The sequence below is a fragment of the Dicentrarchus labrax genome, unplaced genomic scaffold, assembly GCF_905237075.1.
Source record: "Dicentrarchus labrax unplaced genomic scaffold, dlabrax2021, whole genome shotgun sequence".
NCBI classification, from domain to species: domain Eukaryota; kingdom Metazoa; phylum Chordata; class Actinopteri; family Moronidae; genus Dicentrarchus; species Dicentrarchus labrax.
This window is the reverse complement of record NW_026136715.1, coordinates 6,862,495-6,873,995: the sequence shown is the minus strand read 5'-3', so window position 1 is coordinate 6,873,995 and position 11,501 is coordinate 6,862,495. Positions and strand designations below refer to the sequence as shown.

Sequence of the window (11,501 nt, the reverse complement as noted above, 5' to 3'; positions counted from 1 at the left end):
CTGTTTATCTGTAATATGACAATGTACGCCATCCAGACTTGAGGCTTCATGTTTGTTTATATTACTGGTGAATACGTTGGAACATACGATTGTAAACCATTTGTATAACAGTGACTTTGTCCTTGTTTTTAATTCATTTTCATTTTTTAAAATTTCCAATCCATGTAAAAATGTTTGAATTGCTAATGGAGAATTTAGACCACTTGGGAACGATTATCAAACCTGTCAGGAAAATGAACAGGCAAATTTGAGACCAAGCAAGCATAACACTACAAACTTCACAAAAACCTGGGAAGCTATTATGTATTAATGTAAAATATATTCCCCACTTCCTGGTAGCAAACACGATGCATCTTCTGGTGCTCATGATTTATTTACATGCACCAAATAACACACTGCTTGTTTTTTATTAAAAAGGCACTAAAAAATCATAAAATACAAATTTATTTCCTTTCCTTGATGAAAAGTGATTTGACATTGACATGATTAAAACAGTTTTTTTGAGCATGTGTGCTGTACAGGCAACAAAGACCATCATAAACACTGTACACAATGCAAAAATAAATGCAAATAAGTAGAAAATATGACACTAACTGAACTATCAGTCATCAGTGAAAACTCTCCAGTGGGAACAGGTGACGGTGCGGCTCACAGCCCCATCACAGAGGGAAACACAGCAGCACCTGTTAAAGGAAGAAGAGTGCTTTCAATCCACTCAGGCGGAATCGGTTTCTCATCAACCCTCCCATCTAAACCCATTGTTAGTTCATTGCCATCAGCCTACACCTAATTCAAACGTATGTCGTACTTTTTGGGCTACCTTGACCATCTCCTGTGTCCGATTCTGGGACTTTCCAGTCCATCTGGCGGCCTTTTTCGTAGAGTCCCTTCAGGACCTTCCTCACTTCGTCTGTCCCACCTCCACGACTCAGCTCCAGGTACTTCCTGTACAGTTGCAGAGCGGTGCGGGCGTCCTCTATGCTGTCGTGGGTTTCCCCCTGGATGCTGAGGTCTGGGAGCCGCACAAAGAAAAAAGAACAATCAGGAATGACTAATCATAATGATTCCTGTGGCAGCATTTCAACCATTAAGGATCAGTTTACAATGTGAATATTGGACTTTTAAAAGGGATTAACACCTCAATGCTTTACTGCCAAAGCACAAACACAGACATCTAAATTATTCCTGGAGACATTTGAGAATGTAGACAGACCTGAATACTAACTACCCACATCAAAAGAAAAGTTTGAACTGAGAATGAACTCTCTGATTTATCGACAGAGATATTTAAGCAACCTGACCGCCCAATGGGATGAGTCCAATAATTACTCTCTTTTAGCTCTGTTTTTTTTATCTACACAAACTGAGGAAAAAATATCTGGCTCCTTTACTGCTAAATGCTTCAGTATGTTCAACGGCCAGTCACAAACTACGGATGTCGCAATACCAGAAATTTAGAAGTCGATACAAATGCCAGTAAAATTCCACCATTGTCCATACCCAATATGATAAACCGGTAAAAACAAAACAATAAATCCCATGTACTTCAATATACACTCCTTTGCACTGTGATGTTCAAAAAACAGTTTCTGAAAGTACCTAGAAAGTACCAGGCGAGAAATCTCAGAGAAATCATCCTCTTGCGGGGTAAATGAAACAGGTAGACAGTGTCGACGACTTGGTCTTTCAGAACCTTAAAAACAGAAGAAACACCACTGTTCAAAGACACAGTCTGTTCTTGTAATTGTGCACTATCATGCACTACACAGTCAACTTTAAACCTAAAACATGCACCTACAAAAACAAATCTCACTTTAGGAAAAAACATACCAGTAAATTAATAACCCGAAAGTCCTTCTGTAAACCGTGGCCAACAAAGCGAACTCCCGTGTCGATAAGGAAGCGCAGCTTCAGGTAAGTGGACTTCAGTGTGGTCAAATGCTTTGAAGAAATCTTTGCATCCAGGTCTCCTGGTTTGATGCCAGAATATTGAGTCAGATAGTCGACGACCTGAAACATTCAGAAGTGTTAGGGGTGCATACGTGAGCAGCAGTTTAATAAGATGAAGTCAAAGAAAGCACTGTAGCTCTTTTAATATTTAACTAATAATAACTAATGAATAAAGACTTTTCTATCAAGTCAGCAGAGAGTAGTCTACCTACATAGAAACTAGACAAAGGGACAAGTGATTAATTATTATGATCAAAGCATAATATGAGAAGATTAGGAAAAAATCCTGTGACGTATGTTTGTGAATCCTAATAGTAACTGAACAACAAATAAAAAAACCACAGAGTTCAAACTCTCTCTGCTCACATGAATAACGTGCTACTCAATTCAGAACTTACTGGAATTTCTTGAACTTACTGCAGGCAAATATTTTGTTACTGGATGAACTTGAAAAAGATTTTTTTTTTTGTAAGAATGTATTATGACCACCAACAAAAGGACACACTGTTCATGACAATGAAGGCAACATGATAGAGGCAGTGATGGGAAAAAGTGTAATCTCACATAATAGTTTATTCAAGCGTATCCTGTTCTCACAGCATTCAAAACCTGCTTTCAAAGTCAAATTAATGATGTGTTTTTTGCTTGGCCATCTTGTTGTTTGGCAGTCTCTCACCTGCTCCTGAGTAGAGATGTAGTCATCGATGAAGGGCACCCCCTCGTTGGCCCCCTGACCCCTCACACAGGTGATCCTGGCAACAGACATCTGACTGGGCTTGATGGTCGACTTGGTGCCGTCGCTGCGAAGTTCTGCCTCTTCCTGCAAACAGTCATGAATCAGGTTTATTAAAGCCAGTAATCACAAACTGACTTTACAATAAATACAATATTAGTACGAGCTCACGGAGCTCAAGAAGTCTCTCTGATTCACCTCCTAACAGGCTCAATTTATCACATTCTACCATGTCAAAATGTTGATTTGAGCATAACCCAACCTATATGACTATGAGTGTATGTTTGTGGAAGCTTCATTCACACTTTTAATCATGTGACAGTCCCATTCATCCAGGGAGCTAATGTTTTAAGCTTCATGTAAACAAGAAACCTGGTTCCCGTAATAAGGGTAGAGGATTAGACTAATCTGGTTTCCCCGCCTACATTTTTCCTAAAGAGCGCCGATTTGTCTGCCGTGTAAGTAACCGGATACACGTGTGCATGACAAAGACTTCAAAGAGTACTCAACCAATTTAGCAACGTATATATGTATTATATATATATATATGCATTGTCAGACTCACAATGGATAGTTTGAAAACAAAAACAAAAAGGAATCAATGCAGCAGAATCAGAGACATAACTTTCATTCCATGCATTCTTATTCCCCCGGTCAACATTACTTTGTGCAACTCCCTCTGATACAACTTTTTACATATGCAATAGTACTCCTCAACACCTGTGAACAGTCACAGCAGAGTAGACGAATGAAAGAAGAGCTCATTACACAGATGTGTCCTCATATTTAAAAAAGTCCAACTACAACTGATAGTAACCCAAAGTAGCCTCAAGAAGTCTAAATATGTTGGTTTATGCTGAACATCCGGAAGCTGCATCTTCTAAAACCGTTAAAGTAAGCAAACCTTCAAAATACGGGCCTAGAGATGAACTCTGATCTCAGACTGACTGGTTTCACATGAGTGCATGAAAACATACTGTGGGACAGAGTGAGGTAAACAGACAGCGGCATTATAATCCTGACTCACCTGGTTGAGTGTGACAAACTCAGCGTCTAGCCCCACCAGGTCACCGGCCTGTGGCATCTCACTGACCATCAGGGGGATGAAAGTGGCGTGACTCTTCCTCTGCTTCCGTGCCAGAGAGGCTTCTGTCAGCAGCACGCTAGCGTCTATGGGATTTTTAACTGAGAAGAAACAGCAAAGCATGAGCGTGAATGCCCTTTACCTGAAAGTAAAATATTCAGATTTAATGTATTGAAACGTACTGCGGAGGTCGTATTTGGTATGGTAGTTCCTCTTGGCGTAATACAGAATGGCTGGCACTTTCCAGCTCACATCAAACTGAGCAGCTTCAGCCTTTAACAAAAAACAAACTTTCAACACGACTGCGAACATGACATTTCATCAGCATAAACTAAAAGTGGTCAAATACTTACCTTGTCAACTGGCTCAATTAAGAAATCATTGAAGAGGTACCACTGCTGGTGTGTGACTCCCTGAAACAAATGTCATTTTAAAAGTCAAAACACAGAACTGAAGTGACCAGGAATACCACATCAAGAACTTTTGGCTTTCACTTTACAGAAGCAAGCGTCTCGCAACCAGTTTTTTTCTAAATCAAGTTTCACTCACCTCTTTTCTTTGATGGTAGGTCTCTCCCACTTTGATGTGTGCAATCAGATTTCCACCTGTGCGAGCATCCAGGACGTGAGGCACCGTGACCACCAGGTCATAGAGAGAAGCGCCCTCCGCCTCTTCAGCAGAACTCAACTGTTTGGAGACGATGTAACGGGTCATTAGTTGCATTTAAATCTTTACACCACAAAGAGAAAACCAAAAATCTGAGTTTTAATCCAGAAATCAGAGTTAAATCTTCCTCACCTCTTCTCCTTCAGGCCAGCTGCTGATCTCCAGTCCCTGACTTTTGCTGATGGACATCTTGAGAGTGAGAGGGATCCAGACGTGTCGCAGGTCCTCCGCCCGCGTGTCAAAGGTCAAGCCCTCCATACTGCATACATCCTCCCCACTACAGGGATGTACGGTAAGATTAAAGAGAAGCGGTGTTGAGACACATTCAACTGAAGAACTGAAGATTTGTCTGGGAAAATATCGTGGCCATTTTCTGATGTTTTCTTCATATTCAAATTCATAAATCAATTAATAAATTGAAGAAACATTAACCGATAATGGCAATAATTGACGATGCAACCCTCTATATTTGATATTAGAAAGGGATCTTACTCCAAGCACCACTCGGTGGGCATGGGTGGGGGTTCTTTAGGTTTTGCAGGTTCCATCGCCTCTTTTTGCATGGCCTTATTGAAGGCGTACTGTGAAGAAAACCAAAAGAACAATTACATAATTCATGTAACTAACAGCAGGAAAGTGGTTAATCAATTTTTTAAAATGTATTTAAAACCAGCCGGGATGGAAAGTAAAACCAAATAAGTGTAATTTACCTCGGCCTGGACCTTCCAGAATTCAGCCTCTTTAGCACTGTTCACTTCACAGTTGATGACCAGAACATCTGGTAGACATCGAATGTTGCGCGTCTGCACCTACAGCGGCACAAAATAACACTCTCATAATGCAGAATAGGGTGGACAGATATCGTAAGTAAAGCCCAGTTCAGACAAAAGACTAAATAGACCAAAGGAAACGCTGCAGCGATTTCAACAGCCAATCGGCTGGCTGTAAAGTCAGCTGGTCAAGTCGGTTACAACCTGTCAGCTGGTGGAAATTGAAGAGTTTTGGACGGAGGAAAGAGAGGATCAACTCATCTGTTTGAAGCCTTAAAATGTACACATTTTAAGGGCCTCTGTTTGAAGCCTTAAAATGTACACATTTTAAGGGCCTCTCATTTTATTGAATGTTTTAATAGTTATATGAATAAAATGCAACTGTAGCAAGTTACTCACCATTCACTACCCTAATTTTATATTTTATATATTTTTTTATTATAGTATTTTAGTTAAAAATGATGCCCAGCTACAAAAAATGCCTAAAAAGGGAAGTACAGAGATTCGTTGCTTCGGAGACGATGCACTGTTCCATCTAGTTTCATTGGTGTGAGTGCACAAGTAGCTGCAAGTTTCAACTGGGTTGTTGCGACTCTTTGGCCTAAACTGGGCTTAATGTGTTAATCTGAGCTGCTGATACGTGTGAATGGGAGGTGGAACTCACTGTGGGTTGATACTTCTCACAGTTTTCACACCACGCCTGCGTGCTCTGCTCCAGACAGATGCTTTTCTTCAAGATCTCAGCAAAGTCATATTCCTTTACTGTTTTTTCTGACGAGACACAGTGAAATCAACATATTGTCAGCAAATACAGAACTTTTATCTGCCCCATTAACCACAAACTTTGAGGCTTGAGGTACACGATAGCTTCGCACACACTGTTCATGTACAGCAGTGCTATGAACTCACCTTGAGAGTTCTGTTCAGGGTAATGCATGGTGAAGAGCAGCGTGAGGGAGGAGCGGACCGTCTCCTTGCCACAGCGACACAGGCTGCTGTTCTCAACCTCACAGCCAAACAGTTTTCCGATGGCAGACTCACCAGAGGAACCCAGAGAACTATATCGAATGTATCGACACAACACAAACTTATAAGTGATTAGATCTGCCTAATCGGGGCAGATAAAATATCAGCCAATAGTGAGAAATTTATACCATTATGTATTAGAAAAATCTATATTGTACATATTTTCAAGTGGTTTGGCACTACGCTAACAGTGACACACTAACATCTATTCCCACTGGCTGTTCTCACCTGCTGCTGGCGCCCGGTAGGCCTGCGGGCCCTCCTGCTCCTGCGTCTCCTGGTGGAGCTGGGTGAGGATGAAACGGTTCCAGCTTTGGATTAAGCGACCGAGTCTGGCCTTCCCCGTTTGCTCGTCCGAGTCAGCGAGGATCAGACCCAGCGCCGAGGCTTCAGGGATGGTACGAAAAGCTCGGAGGAAGTTACTGGCCTTGAGAACAGGAAATAGGAGAGGTTGGAATGAGACAATGTGGTCGATATTTTAACACCTCTGCATTGCCACAGGGATCGACCTACCGTTATTGAGAGAAACAGTAACAAATAGCTACCTGACATGGATCTCCTCGAGACAAATCCAACATGTGAAAGAGAAAGCCGAGCTCACAGGCCAAACAAAACTCCTTCTGGCACAAATGATTCTGCACTAGACACCGGATTGGCTCCAAGAAATATAAGACCTAACGCACCAACACAAAAACAGGAAATAAAACAACTTTTCTTTTACATAATCTCTCAAAAATGTAATATCACTAAAAACTAATTTAAAAAAAAAAAAAACTAGTTTCTTACCTGGATCATGCAGTTACAGTAGGCATTGGGGATGTGAGGCTCCAGGCCAGCAAACAGGGTTCTGTTGTAATGTTTGAAGTCAAAGTCCTCTAGTCCAAGTTTTGAGTATTTAATTGTGACCTGATTAAGCAAAAACATACAAACTTCAAATTTTAAAAAAAAAAAACACAGCAAGAACGAATAAATTATTCTAAGATAAAAATTGATAACGATTCTTTTAAAAGCATATGGTCCAACCTTTCTGTACTTCTTGGGCACCATGTAGAGGTGTGGCTCTTCATCACGCCCAATTGGTGATTCGGGGACCTGGTTGTAATTATCATAATCCAGCTCCACGTCTTTAATTTTGTATGGAACCTGAAAGCAACACAGAAAATGTATTTTAGGTTGTTGAAATGTGACACTGAACACAGAAAACATGTAGTAGAAATGACACAATACTAAGGCAGTTACCAAAATACACCTTGTAAAAATCGGCCTAATGTATTTGACAATTTAGTGTTTTTACAGCCTTTACAACAACAGGCTGTTGTAAAGTCTCATCAGATCTACACTGTATGTTTCTGACATACCTGGTTCCGAGGGCGGGTACGAGGATTCGCCGCGTAACCAATGAACCCGACAGTTTTCATTGTGCGCAGGATTTCTGGGTCTACAGGAGGAGCTCGTCTGTTGGAAAGAAGTGTTAGATAACTCCCTTTATTGTGATATGTATTGTATCGCCACATTCTTGTATTCACATTCAGTACACAGCTGTAATGTATAAGCATAAACTAATGGTGCTGTTACATGCCAATCAATCGCCCTGGCTGGAGGGTGTTCTTCGTTTTTCCCCACTGAGTAATGAGACTCTTTTCAAACAAGGTTAAATTCTACTTTGTTAGGACGAGCAGCCTACATGCAAATAAAGGGCCAAATTTGAATGAATGAACATGAATCACTGATTAAGTAACAAGTAAAAACAATGACATCACTTCAGCAGAGTTAGCCAACTGTGGCTGCAGAAAAAGAGAAATGAATAAGTTCCACATGATGAAATCATAAGCTAATAAATAATAAGGTAAGATCATGCATGTGAGCTGGATGTTTTGTTGTCATTACGTAAAGTTGCAACACCAGTTAAAAGGTGAAGTTGGTGAGATATTCTATATTTCTGCTAGTCAACAAATCCCACCAAAAGACAAATACCAACAATGCGTTGGTCTGTCTCTCAATAATTTCCGACTTCCCTGTTGTTTCTGTGGCACTCAGCCCCAAAGCCCGTTTGGTTCCCAGTAGTTTGACCGGTGGTCACAGATATAGTTTCATTTTTAACAAAGGCTGAATCACTTCCTAAAACAGCTGAGCACCCTGATGGAGAAAACATTACCCCTACAGGATTAATAATGTATTTGTTGGGAACTATTATCAGCAAAGGACTTGGTGCTTGGTGAGTTTTGCTAGCAGTGTAAAGTTCACTCAAAATAAACTACTAGTGCGATTGTTCATCATAATGAAGAAACATGTCAACCAGTGCAACAGTGTGGCTCACTGGTGTGATTCTAATAGTTTGTGGACAATAATGGAGCTCTACAGCACAGAGGAATACACAATATCATCACAGGATACACAGACAATACTTAGCATCATACAGAATCAGCTATCTTAAAGCACTTCTGACTGTGTTACCTGGGGCTGGGTGTAGCCAGAGCAGTGGGCCAGTCTGAGAGCAGTTGCTCTGTGCTGGTCAGTGGCATGGGGATAAGCGAGATGGGCAGCAGGTCGTGGTTCCAGTCCAGCTGAGGCAGCGTGTCCACAAGGCAAGGCAGGGCAAACTCTGTCTCCCGGGAGTAGTCGTTAAACGAAACCTCCGGAGCGTCTGACCAAAGGTGCACACATCCCCCGGAGTCCCCGAAGGCCAAGGCTTGTTTGCTCGATGATACGTCAAAACTCATGAGCAACTGGCCCACGGTGTTGACGTGAAAAATGTCCGCCACGTTAGCGAGACCGGTGGGCTCGCAGAACTGGCACTGACCTGAAGAAAGAGGAGGTTGAACATTAATTCAAAACTACATGTGCCTGTATTAAGAAAACATTTGTATTTAAATACCAGAGGGACTTTGGTGCAAGTGCCACCATTCAAGAAGCACTTCCACTGTAGAGACTTAAGTTTGATGCAAACACACACATTTTATTATTATTTTATTGTTACACAAAAAGCATATATCCCATTTATTCAGCAAACTCTCGAAGATAAATAAGTTTAACTCTACAAATACACTGACTACAGAGCATGAAGTTGACCACACAATCCTCGGTTAATACCCGTTTGTGAGATGATCGCCAGGCGTGACGTGTAGGTGGGAATGAAGCGCAGGAAGAGGGGGTCCACGTGCACCTGAAGTGGCGTTACAGCTCGCATCATACGGAGGTCATACACCATGAGGAAACGGTCGCACGCCAGCCCATTCATTCCTCGGCTGGAGAACCCGCACGCAGCCAGAAGGTTTCCATGAACGTCGAAGTCTGAGAGACTGCCAGAGAACGCGTCGAAATCGTGCTCCATCTTGAAGGTACGCAGGTCTCGAAGGGTTATCTGTTTTTTTTAAAGGATGGTGAACGTGAGAGTTTTGTGTTAAGAAAGGAAAAAACATCTTTCACAAACTGATTTAATAAAGTCCACCTTACTTTGCCAGACGTGTGCCCACAGAAGAAGAAACGACTGGTTTGGCGCATTATTGCCATTCCGGGTACCTCAACAGTGAACTGTGAAATACACATAAAAGCAAACGATGCATCGCCTGCTTTTGTTTATTCTTATAAAGGCGCATTATGTCATGTGTTCCTGTGCTGCATGCATCAGTAGCTGTGGATGTCTCACCTTTTGAGTTTCTTGAACAGTATTCAAGTCAACTTCAACCGCATAGTTTTGTAATCCGCCCATAAGAACGGTGTTGTTGTCGGTCATGAGAAGACTATGCATATCAGCTCCTTCGTCCATGCTGGAATGCACATGTATGTTATTATTAAATCATTTCACGGCTGCAGTTTGTCTACAATCAATCTCAGCACAACGTCATTTGTCCCAGTCAATATTCAGTGAAACTTACGGGAAATCAAACATAACGAGACCGCCACGAGTGTGGCATTTGAGGTTACACTTGGAAAGGAACAGGACGCCTGTCTCCAAACTCTGAATGTGGCGGATGTCATCTGATGCATGCACTTGGAAAGATGAGTGGCGGCCCATTGTAGGTCCGAAGAACGAGGTTACGTGACCCTAAAGAGAATAATGAAGGGAATTAGATGGAGTGCAGAGTATGTGTGCATTTCATTAAACTGGAGGCACCCTGTATATCAACAGATCAAAGCTCTTACTCTGTGGTTTCCCATCCAGAGCATTTCCTCCTGCAGATCAAAATGTGTTGCAGTGACTGGGATGCCAACTTCTGAAACTGCACTGTGCAGCTCGGAAAACATCCCCTCCATGAGGTGCACAGACTCGGGGACAGTCACGGGCAACCCCTCGGAGTCCAGCTCCACCCCCTGCAGTAAGTTGGGGTTCAGGTGGGGGTCCATGGAGGGCTCCATCCCCGCGTCCAGAGGCCCGTGAAGGCTGGGCGGGTACTCGCCCATCCCGGCGTCCAGACCGTCAAAGTTCATCATGGGTACAGCTAAATCAACCTGCATGAGGAATGACAGCGTCTGTGAACACGAATACCACCTTAAATAATAAACATGTGCAACTTATTTGTTTTTGATTAATTAAACTCTGAAGTGTCCATTTTCTCCAGGCTAACAGCAGCTAGCCCCGGGAGCTAACGTTAGAGCTAACTGCTAACAGAAGCCCCCCCCCCCCCTCCCCCCCCCAATAAAGCCAAAGTTACATTTTTAATTACTAAATGAAGACAAGAAGCTAAACTATCTCCAGTCACAACAGCAGCGTCTCATTAGTGATATTTAATCAATTAGTTTCCGTTAACGGTTAGCTAATGTGGCTAACGGATAGCTAGCATCGTGACACTGTCCGTTTCTGTATCTATTATATCGATCAGTTAATCAATAATGTGCGTCAGAAAGACTCCGTATATTATTGTAAAGTTTACACCGACCTATTCTTGCGATGCGACGTGCCGCACATGAGTCCATGCTCGCTTCATTCACAACAATAACACACTTTTAAAAAAAATAAAAACAACAAACAAAACATTTCCGGAGCAAAGCGGGGTGCGTTCAGGAGCAGCTCCGTGATGTCGGAATTCAGGGCAGTGTTTCTATCAGCGCCTTTTAAAGTTATTGTTCAGTCCAGATGTGTGGGTTATTTAACTTGGCTCGTTGACTGTTTGATTAATGTTATTTTCTACTTATTCAAATCAGTGATATCAGTTCTGTCTTTACCGATCACCAACCGAGCAAAGTGGAAAAGTGCTCCGAGGTCTCCAGACCCCCAGCGGCCCCTGAAGGCAGCTGTTACTCGGAGCCTTAATCAATAAACTTAATAAAAACA

General features: G+C 42.1%; 1 protein-coding gene across 1 annotated transcript; it reads right to left on the bottom strand.

Moving 5' to 3' along the window:
* Positions 1-428: 428 nt before the first annotated feature.
* On the bottom strand, positions 429-11,236 carry pan2 (poly(A) specific ribonuclease subunit PAN2). The gene is made up of 26 exons (XM_051424282.1): positions 11,107-11,236; positions 10,373-10,678; positions 10,105-10,274; positions 9,876-9,996; positions 9,683-9,760; positions 9,320-9,590; positions 8,684-9,029; positions 7,588-7,684; positions 7,253-7,372; positions 7,016-7,135; positions 6,775-6,903; positions 6,445-6,656; positions 6,113-6,261; positions 5,868-5,974; positions 5,144-5,242; positions 4,926-5,014; positions 4,566-4,710; positions 4,317-4,454; positions 4,121-4,180; positions 3,950-4,040; positions 3,711-3,868; positions 2,627-2,770; positions 1,831-2,010; positions 1,600-1,693; positions 821-1,012; positions 429-683 (listed from the first exon to the last, which is right to left on the bottom strand). Exons 2-26 carry the CDS (start codon positions 10,658-10,660, stop codon positions 649-651), a joined length of 3,633 nt encoding a protein of 1,210 aa, XP_051280242.1. The 5' UTR covers positions 10,661-10,678; positions 11,107-11,236; the 3' UTR covers positions 429-648.
* Positions 11,237-11,501: the final 265 nt, after the last annotated feature.

Bases quoted from the DNA above. Each gene is read 5' to 3' on its own strand.
- pan2 (XM_051424282.1), bottom strand. From the start codon at position 10,660: ATGATGAACTTTGACGGTCTGGACGCCGGGATGGGCGAGTACCCGCCC. The intron at 6,904-7,015 runs GTAAGAAACTAG...TTGGTGCGTTAG, and splicing joins ACTGTAACTGCATGATCCAG to GTCTTATATTTCTTGGAGCC. The intron at 1,013-1,599 runs GTACTTTCAGAA...TGCGGCTCCCAG, and splicing joins TCTCGCCTGGTACTTTCTAG to ACCTCAGCATCCAGGGGGAA.